The sequence below is a fragment of the Mobula birostris genome, chromosome 20 (assembly GCF_030028105.1).
Source record: "Mobula birostris isolate sMobBir1 chromosome 20, sMobBir1.hap1, whole genome shotgun sequence".
Classification (NCBI taxonomy): Eukaryota; Metazoa; Chordata; class Chondrichthyes; order Myliobatiformes; family Myliobatidae; genus Mobula; species Mobula birostris.
The window spans coordinates 12,630,189-12,649,586 of NC_092389.1; the positions used below are offsets into that span (position 1 = coordinate 12,630,189).

The following is a 19,398-nucleotide window of genomic DNA, read 5'->3' on the forward strand; positions in this document are numbered from 1 at the left end:
GAAGTTGTTGGAGTCTATTGTCAAGGATGAGTTTACGGAGTACATATGACAAGATAGGCAGAACTCAGCATGGTTTCCTTCAAGGAAAATCCTGCCTGACAAACCTATTACAATTTTTTGAGGAAACTACAAGCAGGCTAGACAAGAGAGATGCAGTAGATGTTGTATATTTGGACTTTCAGAAGGCCTTTGACAAGGTGCCACACATGAGGCTGCTTAACAAGATAAGAGCCCCTGGAATTATGGGAAAGTTACATACGTGGGTAGAGCGTTGGCTGATTGGCAGGAAACAGAGTGGGAATGAAGGGATCCTATTCTGGTTGGCTGCCAGTTACCAGTGGTGTTCCACACAGGTCCTTGTTAGGGCTGCTTCTTTTTATGTTGTACATCAATGATTTGGATTATGGAATAGATGGCTTTGTGGCTGTTTGCTCATGATACAAAGATAGGTGGAGGGGCTGGTAGTGCTGAGGAAACAGAGTCTGCAGAGAAACTTGGATAGATTGGAAGAATGAGGAAAGAAGTGGCAAATGAAATACAATGTTGGAAAGTGTGTGGTTATGCACTTTGACAGAAGAAATAAACGGGCAGACTATTATTTAAGTAGGGAGAGAATTCAAAGTTCTGAGATGTAACAGGACTTGGGAGTCCTCGTGCAGGATACCCTTAAGGTTAACCTCTAGGTTGAGTCGGTGGTGAAGAAGGCGAATGCAATGTTGGCATTCATTTCTAGAGGAGTAGAGTATAGGAGCAGAGATGTGATGTTGAGGCTCTACAAGGCATTGGTAAGACCTCACTTGGAGTACTGTGGGCAGTTTTGGTCTCCTTATTTAAGAAAAGGTGTGCTGATGTTGGAGAGAGTACAGAGAAGATTCACTAGAATGATTCTGGGAATGAGAGGGTTAACATAAGAGGAACATTTGTCCACTCTTGGACTGTATTCCTCGGAGTTTAGAAGAATGAAGGGGGGACCTTATAGAAACATTTTGAATGTTGAAAGGCATGGACAGAGTGGATGTGGCAAAGTTGTTTCCCGTAGTGGGGAAGTCTAGTACGAGAGTGCATGACTTAAGGATTGAAGGTTGCCCATTCAGAACAGAGATGCAAAGAAATTTTTTTAGCCAGAGGGTGGTGAATTTGTGGAATTTATTGCCATGGGTGGCAGCGGAGGCCAAGTCATTGGGTGTACTTAAGGCAGAGATTGATAGGTATCTGAGTCGCTAGGGCATCAAAGGTTGTGGTGAGAAGGTGGGGGAGTGGGACTAAATGGGAGAATGGATCAGCTCATGATAAAATGGCGGAGCGGACTCTATGGGCCAAATGGCCGACTTCTGCTCCTTTGTCTTATGGTCTTATGGAAATTAAGTCATACAGTAGAACTATCCTGTTTGTTTTTTTTTGTTTTGCTCTGCCTGCATCTTTGTTCCCCTAACTGCCATTGGCTTTGGGAGGCCTTCAATATAATTTAGTGATTGCATCTTTATTCATGAATTCTACCCATATGACCTCACTGAATGATCCCTCCAAGATGGCATTGATGTTCTCCCTAATCATTAATGCAAAATATTAATTACTTTTACAACCCTTTCTGTCCCGTTTAAAATATGTGTGCATGGAACATTGAGCTACCAGCTCAACCAAATACCTGTAATGACTACAATATTGTAGTTCAATGTCCCAGCTTGGGCTCCAAACTCATCAGCCTTGCCAGATATTTCCTGCTGTGTTCATTATCCTGAACCTGCTTCTTTATGTTATTGGTCTTACTTGACTTAACGTCTACTCTCTCCTTATCATTCCATCTGGTGAGCTACTGCTCTGGTTCCCATACTCCTGCTACAATAGCTCAAACCCTCCCAAGTAGCATTAGCTGCAAAGACATTAGTGCTGCTTCAGTTGAGGTGTATGGAGAAAATGCCAATAATGTAATTGTGTGAAACATTCCCTCCTACATGATCTCTTTAGCCATGTACCATCTTCTATTTTTGGCCTTGCTAGCATGTTCCACGGGGAATAATTCTCAGTTTACAACTCTGGTTGTCCTGCTTTTTGAAAACTCCTATCTAACTTCCTATACAGGACCTTGTTTCTCTTCCTGCCTATGTCATTAGTATCAATGTGAACCCCAAGTTTTGGCTGCTCGCCCTTTCCTTTCAGAATATCATCTACGTTCTCAAAACATCCTTCTCCCTGGCAGCAGGGAGACTACACACCATCTTGGAGTCTCATTTGCTACCACAAAAATGCCTTTGTTCCAGCTGACAATAGAACATCTTATACTGCTCATCTAGACTTTGACCTTCCCTGCTGTACAGCAACTAGTCATGGTGCCACTGATGTGGCTGTTTGCTGCTGTTATTCTGAGAAGCCAGTTCCTCTCCCACCCCACCGAGCATTCTAAATCTTATATTTGTTAGAGGGGAATAGCCACAAGGGACACATGCCCCCCCCCCCCCTTAGCCATCCCACATCTACTTGGCTGAACCTATGGCTCCCTGAAAATCCTATCTGCTTTCTAGTTCCTGTATGCTCCTCAGTCCGCTATCCCTCCAACCCATCTAAGTTCAAAGTAAATTTACTATCAAACTGTGTGTACATCACCATGTACTACCCTGAGATTCATTTTCTTGCAAGCATTCACAGTAGAACAAGTAGTACAATAGAGTCGATGAAAACCTACACAATGACAACCAATGTGCAAAAAAGAAACAATAATACTGAGAACATATTGTAGAGACCTTGAAAGTGGTTTGAGAGGAGCTGTAGTTGGCCACACTTCCAGCAAAGAGTCATCAAGGGTACTTTTGGGGAGCATCCACTCAGTTACTGCTATTTCTACTTCAAGTTAGTACTGACGCAGAAAAAGAGATTTTTGCCTTAACTCGCCTTGTTACTGCTAAGCTTCTTTCATCAAAGCATTTGAACTTGGACTTCAAGCTAAGCACTTTGACCTCAAAACATCCATTTACAAAATGGTTGCCCCCACTAGGCTGTCTCGAGGTTTGCAAGTAGGAAAAATACTTAGACATTGGGTTAATTGCTTACAACAAAGCGGGCTCGCTAAGGTGGCTACCAAGGCTGTGACTTTTTATTAAGCAGTAGAAGCTTTGTGTCTGCCTCTTAAAGTTCATTGATTGGAGCTGGGTAACTTGGTGGTAGATTGCAGCAGCTCTTGGGTCTGGGCATGCCACAATTTGGGAAAACCAATGAGATTGAGGCTAATAAATGTTATCAGAATATGTATGTTGAAAATTGCAGATGCTGGAAATCTGAAAGCAAAATAGAAATTGCTATCATGGGTCTTTGACCTAATTTTTCCCATAGGTGCTGCCTGACCTGTGCGTTTCCAGCCTTTTAAGTTTGTATTAAAATGGTACATTTGTGTTATTGGATGAATTTGGATCCCAGGATAGCTATGGAATTTAGTTAATCTGGAACAAAAAAGCTAACATTAGTAGTAGTGGCTATCAAGCTTCTGAATTCCTCTTAAGCTGATTTTTTTTTAAAATTGTTTTTGATTCACTATAGTTCCTGAGAGAAGGAAACATTTGCCAGTCCTATTGGTCTGTTCAGTACTTAACTCTGGAACCACACCAATTAATTTGATTTTTAAATTGCTCATTAAATAACAGCTGCTTGGTTCAAGGACAGTTGAGAATGGGTAATACTGATCTTGAGATAGCGTGGTTTGTAATTTCATGTTTATCTAGCTTGCGTTCTACTACTCCAATAGAGGGATAATATAACATTTCTTCGAACTGTAGTAATTGACTTCAAGATAGTATGGGGTTTTTGGAAATTATCTCACTGTTTTCTTAAACTGCCTGCAATTATTTGTCACAGTTACTATTTCCAAAGTTATTTTGAGGTTTGTCTTAGCACTCTAATAAATTATGCTATACGCTTCCACTACTTCACTGGAACTTGTTCCGTAATGTGAGCAGTGCACGCAAAATGCAGGGAGGAACTCGCCAATTTAGGCAACATCAATGGAGAGGAATAAACAGTTGATGTTTCCCTTCAGGACTGGAAAGGAAGGGCAATGAGGCTAGAAAAAGAAAGTGAGGGCACAGGAGAAGGTGTAAAAGCTGACAGGTGATAGGTGAAACCAGGGGAGGGGTGATGAAGTAAGAAGCTAGGAGATGAGTGGAAGAGATAAAGGGAGGGGGAGGAATCTGATGGGAGAATACAGTGGACCATGGAAGAAAGGGAAGGGACATCAGAAGGAGGTAATGGGCAGGTGAGAAGAGGTGATAATAGGGATAATAGAGAAGTGGTGATAATGGAGAATGAATTTTTGATTTTTAACATGAGTAAAATTGAAAAGGGTGAAGACAGGTCTGAAGGTGTTATATTTGAATGCATGCAGTATACTGAAAAAGTTAAATAGATCTTGTGTGGTTAGAGATTGGTAGGTATGACGTTGTGGGCATCACTGAAATCTGGCTGAAAGAAGATCATTGGGAGCTTAACATCCAAGGATGTACCTTGTATCATAAGGCAATGCAGGTAGGCAGAGGGAGTAGGGTGGCCCTGTTTGTTTTAAAAAAAAATAATGAAATCAAATGGGATCCAAAAAAAAAGGATCCTTATAGAGTTAAGAAACTGCAAGAATAAAAAGGCCCTGATAGCAGTTATATGCAGGTCCCCAAACAATAGCCAAGATGTGGGATATTAATTTCAAATGGAAATGTAATGAGGGTAATCTTGTATCTATGGGGGGATTTCAATATGTAGGTAGATTAGGGAAAATCAGGTTGGTGCTGGATTTCAAGAGGGAATTTGTAGAATACCTTCAAGATGGCTTTTAAGAGCAGCTGGTGGTTGAGCCCACGAAGTGAAAGGGAATTCTGGATTGGGTGTTGTGTGATGAGCCAGATTTGATTAGGGAGTTTAAGGTAAAGGAATCCTTAGGCAGTGGTCATATGTTTCATCCTGCAATTTGAGAAGGAGAAGCTAAAATCAGATGTATTACAATGGAGTAAAAAGAATTAGAAACATGAGAGAGGAGCTGTCCAAAATTAATTGGAAGGGGACACTAGCAGGGTTGATGGCAGAACAGCCATGGGTGGAGTTTCTGGGAGCAGTTCTAAAGGTGCATGATGGATACATCCCAAAGAAGCATTCTAAAGACAGGGTGATGCAACCATGGCTGATGAGGTATGTGTCTTTGACTTCCAAGTAAAAGAGAGGGTATATAATAGAGCAGAAATTAGTGGAAAATTAGATGATTGGGAAGTTTTTAAAAACCAACTGAGGCAGCCAAAAAAAGATGAAATATGAAGGTAAGCAACACACACAAAAAATGCTGGTGAATGCAGCAGGCCAGGCAGCATCTATAGGAAGAGGTACAGTCGACGTTTCAGGCTGAGACCCTTCGTCAGGACATGTATATGAAGGTAAGTTAGCCAAAAATATCTAGAGGATAGGAAGAGGTATTTTGGATACAAGAGGAGAGAGTACATATTAGACTGCTGGAAAGGTTGCCTGTGATGAGTGGTGTTCTGCAGGGGTCTGCATTCGGATTGCTGCTTTTCACATTATATCAGAGATTTGGATGATGGAATTGATGGCTCTGTGGAAAAGTTTGTTGATGATACAAAGATGAATGGAGGGCAGGTAGTGTTGAAGTGGGAGGTCTGCAGGACTTGAGCAGATTAAGAGAATGGGCAAAGTGGTAGATGCAATATAGTGCAGGGAAGTATATGGTAATGCACTTTGGTACAAGGGGTAAAGGTGTAGAGTTTTTCTAAATAGGGAGAAAATTCAAAAATTCAGAGGTGCAAAGGGACTTGGGAGTGCTCGTGCAGGATTCTGTAAAGGTTAGCTTGCAGTACGAGACAAATGAAATGTTAGCATTCATTTTGAGAGGATGAGACTATAAAAGCAAGGATGTCATGCTGAGACTTAAAGGCATTGGTTGGACGGTATTGTGAGCAGTTTTGGGCCCCTTGTCTAAGAAAAGATGTGCCGGCACTGGAGAGGGTCCAGAAGAGATTCATGAGATTGATTCTTGGAATGAAAGGGTTAATCTATGAGTGTTTGACTCACCAGTTTAGAAGACTTGGGGTGGGGGGAGAAGAGATCTTATTGAAACCTATTGAATGTTGAAAGGTCTGGACTGTGGGAATGGAGAGGATGTTTCTAGTGGGGGAGTCTTCAACCAAAAGGTACAGCCTCAGAGAGCCATCCATTTAGAACAAATGAGAAGGAATTTATTTTAGCCAGAAGGAGTGATCTTTGTAATTCAATGCCACGGACAGCTGTGGAGGACAACTCATTGAGTATATTTAAAGCAGAGGTTGATAGGTTCTTCATTAATCAAGGCATCAAAGGTTACAGGGAGAAGACAGGAGAACTGGGTTGAGAGTTAACAAATCAAGCATGATGAATGGTGGACCAGACTATTTGCTGAGTGGTCTAATTCTGCTGCCGTGTCTAATGATCTAAAGGAAGGGGGGGGGGGGGTGCAGAAATTACCAGAAGTTAGATAAATTGATGTTCACACCATCAAGTTGGAGGCTACTCAAGACAAAATGAGATATTGCTTCTTTAATCTGAGTCTGGCCTCATCATGGCAGTAGAGGGAGGTATGGACCAATTCTTTTATTCTGCTCCATAGATGCTGTCTGACTTGAGTTCCTCCACTTTTTGGTAAGTTGCTCAAGATTTCCAGCATCTGCAGAATCGTGTGTGTGTGTGTATATATTATACATATACATACACACAAACACACACACACACACACACACACACACACACACACACACACACACACACACACACACACACACACACACACACACACACACACACACACACACACACACACACACACACACACACACACACACACACACACACACACACCACTTGCTAGTGAAACAGTAACTATAGATGGTTTGTTATACTTTGTTTTTAACTTTTTATCTAAATGCCTGGCTGTGTGATTCTGATCTGCAATAGTGGAAGTTTAACACTGGGTTTTCCTGGACTATTCATTTAGGCAGATAAGCTACTGTCACAGGACTTTGTACAGATGATGGAGGATATAATTTCTACATTACCAAGAACCAGACAGATCTTGCTTTACTCTGCCACGTTCCCACTCAGTGTACAGAAATTCATGGTAAGAATCTATCACTTGTCTCAACAAAACTGGTTTTATACTGGAGCCATTCTCTTGCATGTGGATCTTTCATTCAGTTATGTAAACAATGCATTTGTAATACGTGGGAAGAGACAGCCATCTTGCTTATCCCACCAGATGACTGATAAAACTTTTGTCTAATTTAAGTGCATTCTCAATTGCTCTTCTCCTGTATAGTAAGTAGAAGTTACATTGGGAAGAGTATTAACTTGCATCGTTTTCATGGTACTGAAAGAAGATTGGAACACAGCACAGAAAGTGGCCCTTCAATTCAATGTCTAAGGACATCATGCCAATTTAAACTGAGCATCTGTCTACTAATTTGTATCCCTCCATTCCCTGCCAAGCCATGTGCTTTTTGAAATGCCTCAAACTTTGCTGTTGTATCTGCTTCCATTACTTGCCCTGGAAGAGTATTCCAGGCACCTAATCCCCTGTGATTTTGGTTGGGGGGTGGGGGAGGGGTGTGAAAGACTCGCCAAGTTGATCTCCTTTAAACTTTCCTCCCATCACATTTGACATTTCCATGCTGGGCAAAAGACTATTTCCTGTCTCATAATTTCATATAATTTTAATTGTGTCACCCTTCAGCCTCTGATACTTCAGAGAAAATCCAAGTTAGTCCAAACTCTGCTTTTAGCTAATGCTGTCAAATCAGGCAACATACGCGGAATCCAGGCGTGAACTCCGGAAAGCCATTAAGGGCGCTAAGGGCAATATCGAGCCAAGTTGGAAGCCAAGGCTAACCAGGGGGATGCCAGTAGACTATGGCAGGGTCTAAATGAGATCACTGGGCGCAAAGAAAAGGCTGGGAATATCAATAACTGTGGCGCTTCTCTTCCTGACGAACTTAACGTATTCTAGGCAAGATTCGAACAGAAGAGCGTCCCGCTCCCTCCGGATGAACTGGACATGGTGGCATGGAGATTCATTATCACCGAGGAGGACGTTAGAAGGGCCTTCCTGAAGATAAATCCAAGGAAGGCGATGGGCCCAGATGGCGTCCCAGTACGGGTTCTCCGGACCTGTGCAAGTGAGCTAGCTGGAGTGTTTGCTGACCTCTTCAGCTGCTCCTTGCATCAGTCTAAAATCCCCTCATGTTTTAAGAAGGCAACAATAATCCCAGTGCTGAAGAAGAGCAAGGTGGCATGTCTGAATGACTATCGACCTGTGGCTCTGACATCAATTGCTATGAAGTGCTTCGAGCGATTGGTTATGGCACACATCAACCACAGCTTACTGGTCAACCTCAACACTTTGCAATTCGCCTACCGGAGCAACAGGTCAATGGCAGATGCCATCTCTCTGGCCCTACATTCCTCCTTAGAACACCTGGAAAATAAAGACACATACATAAGGCTCCTTTTCATTGACTACAGCTCTGCCTTTAATACCATCATTCTAAATAAACTGATTCCTAAGCTCCGGAACCTGGGCCTTGGCACTCAGATCTGCAGCTGGATCTTCAACTTCCTCACATTCAGGACTCAGGCTGTTTTTAATAGAAAAAAAAAATTGGGGACGAGCTCTCCTCTACAATCACTCTGAGCACCGGTGCCCCACAAGGCTGTGTACTCCGCCCCCTGCTGTACTCACTGTACACCCATGATTGTGTAGCCAAGTTTCCATCGAACTCAGTATACAAGTTTGCTGATGACACCACAATTGTAGGCCGTATCTCGGGTAATGATGAGTTTGAGTACAGAGGGGAAATTAAGAACCTGGTGGCATGGTGCGAAGACAATAACCTATCCTTCAATGTCAGCAAGACGAAGGAATTGGTTGTTGACTTCAGGAGGAGTAGCGGACCGCACGACCCAATTTACATCAGTGGTGCGCAAGTGGAACAGGTCAAAAGCTTCAAGTTCCTCGGGGTCAATATCACAAATGACCTGACTTGGTCCAACCAAGCAGAGTCCACTGCCAAGAAGGCCCACCAGCGCGTTTACTTCCTGAGAAAACTAAAGAAATTTGGCCTGTCCCCTAAAGCCCTCACTAATTTTTATAGATGCACCGTAGAAAGCATTCTTCTAGAGTGCATCACAACCTGGTATGGAAGTTGTCCTGTCCAAGACCAGAAGAAGCTGCAGAAGATCGAGAACACAGCGCAGCACATCACACAAACCAATCTTCCGTCTGTGGACTCACTTTACACCGCAAGCTGTCAGAGCAGTGCTGCCAGGATAATCAAGGACACGACCCACCCAGCCAACACACTTTTCCTCTCTCTTCCCTCGGAGAGAAGGCTCAGGAGCTTGAAGACTAGTACGGCTGGATTTGGGAACAGCTTCTTTCTATCTGTGATAAGACCTGACCTGGATCTGGGCCGTACCTTCCAACTATCTGGACCTGCCTCAGTTTTTTTCCACTACCTTACTTTACATTTTTCTATTTTCTATTTATGATTTATAATTTAAATTTTTAATATTTACTATTGATTTGTAATCCAGGGAGCAGGAAGCGCAGAATCAAATATCGCTGTGATGATTGTACATTCTAGTATGAATTGTTTGGCCACAATAAAGTATAAGTATACTGATGAACCTCTTCTGCACACAATGCTTCAATATCCTTCCTGTAATGTGGAAACAAGTACTGCAGTCTTCCAAATGTAGCCGAACAAAAGTTCTGCAACAGGACTACTTGACTTTTTGAATTGAATCTACCAAGTTGCCGTGGATCCCATGTGCCTTAATCTACCTGATCAGCCTATACTGAAGAACCATGTTGGAAGCTTTACTGAAGTTCATGTATGCATCTACTAGCTTAACCTGATCTATCATCTTTGTCAACATCAAAAATAACAATCAAGTTTGCAATGCATGACTTCATACTAATCTGTTTTTCTGGGTCAGAGTAGATCCTATCCTTAAGAATCTTTCCCTCTGATATCCTTACCACTGATTACCAGCCTACAATTTTCTAGTTTCGCTATTGCCTGTCTTTAACTGAATAATGTACTTGCTATGGCTAAAGAGGAGAAAAAATTGCTGTTGGCCCCCAACCGTCGACTCTCTTGCCTCTCTGACTAACCTGGGATAGATGCTGCCAGGCATCGACTTCAATGTTCTTCAAGCAACCCAACACCACCACCATGATGCCCTGTATAGTTCTATAGGCTAATCCAGGACCCAAGTTCATTTGTGTTGCTTATAATGCTCCTGAAATAAATGCACTTTGACCCATGGCCCCACCATGTTCATTAACCTAGCCCTGACTCATTTATTTGATCTGACCTCTACCTTCCTGAGCCGGCTGGTGGCGTAGTGGCATCAGTGCCGGACTTCGGAGCGAAGGCTCCGGAGTTCGAATCCAGCCGGCTCCCCTTGCACACTTTCTATCCGTGCTGGATTGAGCATTGAGCTAGCAACTCAGACGCATAAAAAAATAAAGCTTGCTAAAAAACTGCCGTCATGACGGCATCCTAATGACTCCACCTCGGAGTTAAGGGCTTTCTTCTTCCTCTCTACCTTCCTCCTCAATGTCTCCACACTGACAACTGTCCTAGATCCCACACCCCACGCTCCTCTCCTCTTTTTCCCTCCTCCTTCCCCCTCTCCCCCAAATGTTGTGCTATTATGTCATTTTAAACCCTTGAGTAGCACAAGCAAACCTTTCTAGAAGGATATTGCTGCTGCTTGGAATAGAACCCAGTGATGCATGTACTTGAAGCCTTGTCTCGTGTGTAACACTGGGTTGGGCTAATGGCTTAATATAGGGGATGATAGCCCCCGTCTGGCCAGACTTCAAAATAAATCTCGTTTGGGTGGATGCTGCAAGATGTCCCCTGTTACAAATCAGTACCACAAAATAACAAACAGTACACTATGCAATTCAACAATTGAGCTTTATAATTCTTAATTTGACTATGTGGTTAGTAAGGAAAGGTACGTCGCATCTGGAGTTTCTCCAGTTAGTGGATGATTTCCCTCCACGCCTCTCTGACGTAGTGGGGAACTGCGTACGAGGCAAGTTACAGCAGTGGTTTGCCAGGTGAGTTTCCAAAGAGATCACCAGCTCGTAACCCAGCACGGATGGAAAGTGTGCAGGGGAGCCAGCTGGATTCGAACTCGGGACCTTTTGTCCCGAAGTCCGGCACTGATGCAGCTACGCCACCGTAAGTATGCTTAGTAAAGAAGCAAAACAAGAGGCCCATTCTCATGAAATAGTCTAATGCGCAAACGTTGGAGCCGTTTATTCACCATTGACCTCTTCTGATGGTTGCTGACCTTCGGACCTTTGCTCCAAGCCCACTCTGTCCGGCGGTCTACCAACTCTCTCCATTTGCTTCTCTCCTCATCTGTCCCTCAAATCGCTGCTCCCAGACACACAAGAAAGAACAACATCCCACTCATTGGCTAATATGTCCCGTTACCTCTAGTCATAACCCAAACATTGATGCTTCAGAGAAGCCATTACATTAGCAGTGAAACCTTGCAGCGTGTTACACGTGCAACAACACTAGCCGTGCATTTAATGCCTTGCCTCATTAGCACATGACATGGAGTAATTCTGTGGTTCTGCCTTTTTAACTTTCTAACTGCCTAAGTTTTCCTTAACGGGACCTTTTTATTCCTATGTTAGTACCAATGTGTCCCACAATTTTGGCTGCTCACCTTCTTTCAGAATGTTCCGTGCTCACATGGAGACGTCTTTGACCCTGGCACCAGGGCAGCAACTTGCCATCCTGAAGTCTTGTGGCCACAGTAACCTGTCTGTGCCCCTGACTAAAGAGTCCCCTGTCATATTGTTCAGCTAGTCCTTGACTGTCCCTGCTATACTAATCAGCCAGTTGCGGTGCCACTGATCTGGCTGCTGCCATTACTTTCTTCGGCAAGGCTACTTTTAACTACTTATCTCCCTCCCCCTTCTCTTTCTCTCTCTCTTCTCCCCCCCCCCCCACCAAGTGTTAGCCAACATTGTTTTTTTGAGTCGCGCACAAATTCTATGCTACCTTTCAGACTCCCATCCATCTGACCGAAAGCGTGACCACCTCCCTTAATCGTCTCAACACTCACTGCTTCCTGTATGCTCCTTGATAAGTCCAGCTGCTGTTCTATCCAATTCACGTAACCATCCAGAAGTAATAAACTACTGCTAATGTTACTGCGTAGTCTACTTTTCACATCCAGACATCACACATTTGCACTAAATTTTGATATTTGAGATCAACTGATGTCTCAGACTATACACTATTGCTATCTGATTGCTATTTTTTTTAAAGCCCTTTTCTGTAGGGTGGGAAATCTTGAAGGTATTTTGTGTGAAACTTTACTGATTATATATGTACATCCTGCTTTTTACAAAAAATTGTAATTGTCAACATTTATGGCAATTTGCCAAGACTTTGGCCCAACTTATCCTTGCCAACCAAGATGCTTACTGAAACTAGTCCTGTTTGCCCTGTATTCTCTGAACCTTTTCTTGTATGTTTTTCTAAGTGTCTTATAAAAGTTGTTTAAGCATCTCAAAAGGAAATGTAAGTTGTTCAAAACATAACATGCAAGTTCTTCATTAGCATTTAGTTACTTGTCCACATATAACTATAAAAATGTGTTACTGATTTGTAGTTTAAGGGTAGTGAAGGATGTCCTTCAGCTAATTATCCCATTTTCTTCCTGTGCAAATAGTTGAATAAAGCTGCATGTTATGAGAACACTTCAAATTTGATGTAAGCAACTGAAAAAAATGTCTGTTGGTGATTTTTTTTAGTTTGATCAAGTTTCTGTTTTGTGTTAATGACTTAAGACTCTGTTTCAAGCTCCATTATTGCATGATTCTTCTGACTAAGCAGATAATCTCGAGCATGAAACACTGCTTTCTCCTCTTGGCAGAACTCACATCTACAGAAACCATATGAAATTAACTTGATGGAAGAGCTGACATTGAAAGGTGTAACTCAGTACTATGCCTATGTTACAGAACGGCAGAAAGTGCACTGTCTCAACACGCTCTTTTCTAGGGTAAGAGGATTTAAGTGTTTGTGGGATTTTTAACATTTAAAATAGTTTGAACTTTGGCTACGTTAGTGATATAAACATAGCAATAGGCCCTGTAGCTAACCATATTTTGGCTGAAATTGAAGTTTGGGTTCTAGGCATGAATGCCAAATGAAAGCTATTATCCAATACATTATTGACGGCCTGCTCAAGGTGATTTTTTTTTTTAATGTTGGACAGAGAAAGCTGGTTTCATCAATAATCAAATGTGTGTTGCCTCTAACACACTTAGCAAAGGTTTTCCACCTGCAATCATATTCAAAATTGGAATTTTTTTCCAAAGTTCTTGGCAGTGAATCAGTTATTAAATACTATCCTATGCATGAAATTGCTTGGTGCAAGAGACTTCCGAGGAGATGGCATTCTGTGCCCTCGGGTCTGGCAGTGTCCATGTGTTTGTCTTTTGCTCCTTTTTTAAAGAGCAACATTGGCTGCATCTCCAGGTGATTAATTATTAAATTGAAGAATGGCAGCTGAGAAGGTGAAACAAGGTTTTGTATTTGCAAAATTGTCTTAAATTGTACTAACAGTTTTTTTATTACTTTCAGCTTCAGATTAACCAGTCAATTATATTCTGCAACTCTTCCCAGCGAGTAGAGCTGCTGGCCAAGAAAATCTCTCAGTTGGGTTATTCCTGCTTCTACATTCATGCTAAAATGAGGCAGGTGAGTTTAAAAAGTACAGATGGAAGAAGTTTGCTCTTTTCAATTCATAGAAATAGATAAATTTTGCTGCTCGGTAATTGCTTAAATAATTGCTTGTCTCCAGTGTTGTCAGGAATTTGTGATATACCATTTTTGAATACTGTATATTGTATCATCTTAGGGTATAGGATGGAAGGAGAAATTGATTTCATTCCACAAGATGAGGGTGGGGTTGAGAACCTGGAACCCATCCAATTCAGAATTACGTCCAGATTTTGGGTTTCATCTTTGCCCTTGCTCCACGCAGACACCCACTATTTGTTTATTTTTTAATTGAGTTACTTATTAAATGTACTGACAATGTAAGATATACGTTGTATAAAAAAAGACATTTCACTTTCAGGATGGTTTTTAAATACACAGTCCTATGTGTTATAGAGTGATGGTCATGAGCTAAATTGATTTGTCTGTTACTTTTGACAGGAACATCGTAACCGTGTGTTCCATGACTTTAGAAATGGAATGTGTCGCAATTTGGTTTGCACTGGTAGGTATTAATAGTTGTAGGTGTGCACTTTTTGGCAGGCCACTCTTGTTTTTGTGGACTTGCATGCTTTAATATCATTCTACATGCGTTATCAGATTTGTAGTTTTTCAACCGGAAGGAGAAAAGAGTCTTGTTTTTTAATCTACATGCAATGAGTTCTGTTTGGTCACCTTGGGTGTACTTGAAGAAAATCTAGTTTGTAGGCCCTTCCTTATTAACTCTCAACCAATTAATCAATTTGGCATGTTATGCAGGTGGTGATAACAGATTCATTTTAAAGCCCATAAGGGTGACACACGTAAATCGAGGATGTAAAATATTAGTTATACATCAGCTTTCTTATTAAATTTTCCAAATCTATAAATAATTCTATATGTGAACCCACCTTATGCAAGTAGTGTGGGTTGGAGACAAACAACTATCTACTGCAGTGATTTCCAGTTTTTAAAAAAAAAAAGAAGAAAATTTTGAACTTAAAATACATCTGTGTGATGTATATACAGTGCCTTGCAAATATATTCAGATTAAAGTCTGTCACGAGCCTTGTGGCCTATCAGGCCGGTGCTTATGCTGGTTTCCATGGCGTGAAGCGACTGTGAGAGTACGAGACCCCCTCCCCCCCCCCCCCCCCCAAATAGGACACCCAGTCTATCATGAGGTTAAACCCCAGCATTTTTGCCTGTACCCATTCTCAGCTGGGTAGACTGGAGCATTGTGTGGTTAAGTGCCCTGCTCAAGGGAACACACACAGCCTCGGCTGAGGCAGGAACCCACGACCTTCAGATCACTATACCAATGCCCTAACCACTTGGCCACGCGCCACACAAGTGTATTCAGAAACACGACTATTTTCAAATTTTTTTGCTCTCGTTTTCTAAATTTAAAATATTGAAGTAGGATTTTTGAGCTAATCTATAAAACGTGCATCGTCAAGTTGAAAGGAAATACTCAAACCTGTCAACAATTTAATAATTTAAACTCACTGGATTGTTGATGGAGAAAATTTGGGGGATCACCTGTTTTCAATGAATTCATAAGAATAAATGCCTCCCTCTAAGGTCCAACAGCATTGGAGATTTTCAACAGACCAAACCAAAATGAAGATAAAGAGCAGTGAAATGATAATAGAGAAGCACAAACCAGGGGAAGGTTACAAGACCATCTCAAAGGCACTGAACCTGACCATCATGAAAAAAGTGCGGAAACAATATGAAAACCATAGCCACGCTGGTGAGGTCAAGCTGCGCTCTAAACTTGGTCGGAGAAGAATGGCACTTGTAAGAAAGGCTACTGTGATGCCAACAGTCACTCTTGAGTGAGCTGAAGATGAAGTTCATGGCTCCACAATCTACGGCTTTGCACAAAAAGGGCATTTGTGGATGTGTGGCAAAGAAGCAGCCCTGGCAAAGCATATCCTTGCCTGTAAAGACTTTGCAAAGTGTCACTGAGAAGCTGCTTTATATATGTGGAAGAAGGTCCTGTGATCAGATGAGATTGAAGTGGAACTTTTTGGCCTCAGAACGAAGCAGTACATGTGACATAAATTTAATACTGTTCATCAGCCAGGTAACACCATCCCCACTAAAGTATGGTGGAGGTAGCGTAATGCTATGGGGATGCTTTTCAGCAGCAGGGACTGGAAATCTGGTCAGGGTTTCAAAGGTACATTTAATGTCAGAAAAATGTATACAATATACATCCTGAAATGCGCTTTCTTTGCATCCATCTACCCACGAAAACAGGAGTGCCCCAAAGAATGAATGACAATTAAATGTTAGGACCCCAAAGTCTCCCTCCTGTGCATAAGCAGCAGCAAGCAACAATCCCCCCCTCCCTACCCCAACACCAGCAAAAAAAAAAGTATTGGTACCTGCTTAAGCGTGAGCAAAGCAACAGTAAAGATAGTGACTACATTGTTCACCCAGCATGGAGGTGTCTCCGTTTTCACAGTGAGCAGGGAGGCATAACATCGTAAACCAGCAAGTTGTTTGTTTAAAAAGTTAGTTACGTTGCTCTTTTTGAGCTCTGTGCCCAAAGATCTTGTCTCTGGGCACACAGCCACTGAAATTTCGATGGCACACGGGTCTCCTGCTGCGACACCGACCTTCGATCCGCCCATCTCCAGAGCCCCGAGACCCTAGGTCTCCAAAGCCAAGCTGTATCTTGGGCCAAGCCCTTGACGAGCGGAATAGTGGCCAATTATGAAACCCGAGAGCTGATCCCATTCCTGCAAAGAACTATAGTTAGCGTGTAACTTCAGGTCAGGGTCTTCAAAGAACCCTGAAAGGGAAAAATAGATATTAAAGATAGAAATAGAACTGTTTCCAAAGTTGCAAGCAAAGGAGTCGCTGTTTCACACCATCATCACTCCACTCTGCCTCCAATTAATGGGAAGATGAGTGCTGCAAATAGAGACCCTGGTGGATTAAAAACCTGCTAACCTCTGCCAGAAAACTTAAACTGGGGAAGAAGTCTGTCTTTCAGCAAAGCACACTGCCAGATCAACTACTGAGTGGTGTTCAATGAAGTAATTTGATGTCCTTGTGTGGCCCAGAGTCCTGACCTTCACCTCATTCAACGTTTTGGGCAAGACCTCAAGATTGCTATCCACCACTGCTCCCTGACTAACTTGAGCAATTTTGCAAGGAGGAATAACAAATCTTGCTCCATCTTGTCGTGCAAAGCTCATAGGGGATTATCCAAAAAGACTACTGGCTGTAATAGCTGCAGGAGTTGGTTCAACTAAGTACTAAGCAAAGTAGGATGAATACTTTTGAGCTGCTGACATTTCAGTTTTTCAATTTTTAGTTTTTCATGTTTACAATGTTCCTTTTTTGGGGGGGGGCTCTTGTTTGGGGGGGAAGAGCATATGATTCACAAATAAAAATCCTCAGTTTAAATTGATCAAAATCCCTGGTTGTAATACTCATTTATGTGAAGAAAGGGTTGGGGGCTGAATACTTTTACAGGGCACTGAAATAATGGATTAGATTCTTTTTCCACATGTGCCTACCACTTCTTTCCATTTCTTTGACATTTTTTTTCCCCAGATCTGTTCACTCGTGGTATTGATATCCAAGCTGTGAATGTTGTAATAAATTTTGATTTCCCAAAGATTGCGGAGACCTACCTACATCGCATTGGCAGATCAGGTGAGAACGTACCTTTATTATTCACAATTGCAGCTTAGCAATGCAGTAATTCTCAGGTTAACATGTACTCAGGACAACCCTTGACTATTGTCTTCTAGTGTCTGCATGTTGTCTTGTGGAATATTTATATGTTCTGTGTGTACATGCAACACCCTGGTTCAGTAATGTGATTATAAAAATTGTGTAAATTCAGCATTTTCTGACATTGGTCATAATATTCCAACCTGTTGAGTTCATTACCACCAAAAGGAAGACAAATTGGGTGGATTTTTTTTTGTGTTGTCATTGTAGAATGCTGAAATTCAACAATTTATTATTTCATTACAATTTTTAAAAAAAATGTTTAATTGTTGTTTTCAGGAAGATTTGGTCATCTGGGCCTTGCAATCAATCTAATCACATATGATGACCGCTTTAATCTGAAAGCCATTGAGGAGCAGCTTGGAACAGAGATCAAGCCCATCCCTGGCAGCATTGATAAAAGTCTGTATGTTGCAGAATACCACAGTGAGCCAGATGGAGAGGATAAACAGTAACTTCAGACTAAAATTGGTTAGTAACTAAATTGACAGCACCCACTCACTAATCATCAGACATTCTACTATTAAGCAGCTTCATTTAAATTTAGAATTGATTGAGTTGTGCACTCTATTATTTGTCCCAATAATTATTAAGCTTCAGAAGTCTCTTGTGCTATCTGGGATCAGTATCTAAAGGAACAGGTTACAGATCTATTCACCTTCCCTGTAATAATTCCTGTTACTGTGGCAGATAAGATGATAACTTTATAGTCATCTTGTCTTTCTGTTTTGGTTTGTCACACTTCAACCTTGACTTTTTGCCTTGTTCTCCACTGCCCACCCAAGTTCTATAAATTTGCTAAGATCTCTACATTGCTTTGATATCTTGGCCTTTGTACCAATTGACTAACCATTCTTTGTGATTTGGCACTTCATCTCAATTTGTTACTTGTCTTCCTAACCTTGCTGTTAGAAATTCTTTTCCATGTAATCTCAATTCATACGCACAGTCAATTCAATAATCTTACTAACTTTATTTTATGCTCGGGGCTATATTTCTGATCAATTCTTTGCATTGTTTCACCTTTCTCTTTCCAATTTGTATTCCATTCTTTCTTTCTTTCAAAATTAGGCTAACATTTGTTGCCAACATCATATTCTTGAAGCTGCTGTTCTCTCAATCAAACTGTTGCCTTTTATTTTTATGTCCTTTTCTGTACTGAAAATTTCAGACCTCTGTTCTAATTCCAAAGACTGCAGATAACTGTAGCTTTTTCTTTTTTTAATACTTGACAAGATCATGGAATGCAGAGATAACTTGGAGTTTGCTCTGCTAACAATCTACTTCCTCTGCCACATTTGCAAGAAGTTCCTTGAAGTCAATCGTAAAAGATTTGATTCTATCTGATCAGCTGCTGTGTCTTTCTGACAAATGTCCCATCACTTGCCTAAAGTACTTTTTCTTTCTCCCAATCCATCTTGCCTAGAAAACCCAACACTTGTTCCCTAAACCTGCTGAATTGATCATTGTCTATTGGTGATTGTGGTTGTGTTGCTAATGTTTTTTTATGCCTCCTTCCCTAATTTCCGTTACGCTTCTCTTCAACCCCCCCACTTCCAAAAAACATGTTGCATTGTTACCCCCACCCCCAATTCTATCACAATGGTGGATTAATAGCTTGAAGCTGCTGTCTTTGCCTGGTGTTTTAACAAGCTTTGCAATTCAGATAGCTAATTGTAGGGTGGTGGGGTGGAGATGCGTCTCTACCAAAGAAGGTATAAGGCGCTCCTTCCCTCTGCTAGCTTGCAGGTCACCCTTGGGCAAGGCGTAGCACCTTATCAGGTTCATGTGAAGCCATGGGAGCAGGTGGTAGATTGGTCATGTG

At 41.7% G+C, this 19,398-nt stretch overlaps 1 protein-coding gene across 3 annotated transcripts in view; it reads left to right on the plus strand.

Moving 5' to 3' along the window:
• Positions 1-19,398, plus strand: part of ddx6 (DEAD (Asp-Glu-Ala-Asp) box helicase 6) — a 47,497-nt gene that overhangs the window by 22,542 nt on the left and 5,557 nt on the right. For all 3 annotated transcript variants that reach the window (XM_072238152.1, XM_072238154.1, XM_072238153.1), the window contains exons 8-13: positions 7,007-7,129; positions 12,985-13,113; positions 13,698-13,814; positions 14,277-14,340; positions 17,391-17,492; positions 17,853-18,044. In XM_072238152.1, the coding sequence (XP_072094253.1) occupies positions 7,007-7,129; positions 12,985-13,113; positions 13,698-13,814; positions 14,277-14,340; positions 17,391-17,492; positions 17,853-18,028 (711 nt within the window). In that variant the 3' untranslated portion in view covers positions 18,029-18,044. The remainder of the gene's footprint in view (positions 1-7,006; positions 7,130-12,984; positions 13,114-13,697; positions 13,815-14,276; positions 14,341-17,390; positions 17,493-17,852; positions 18,045-19,398) is intronic.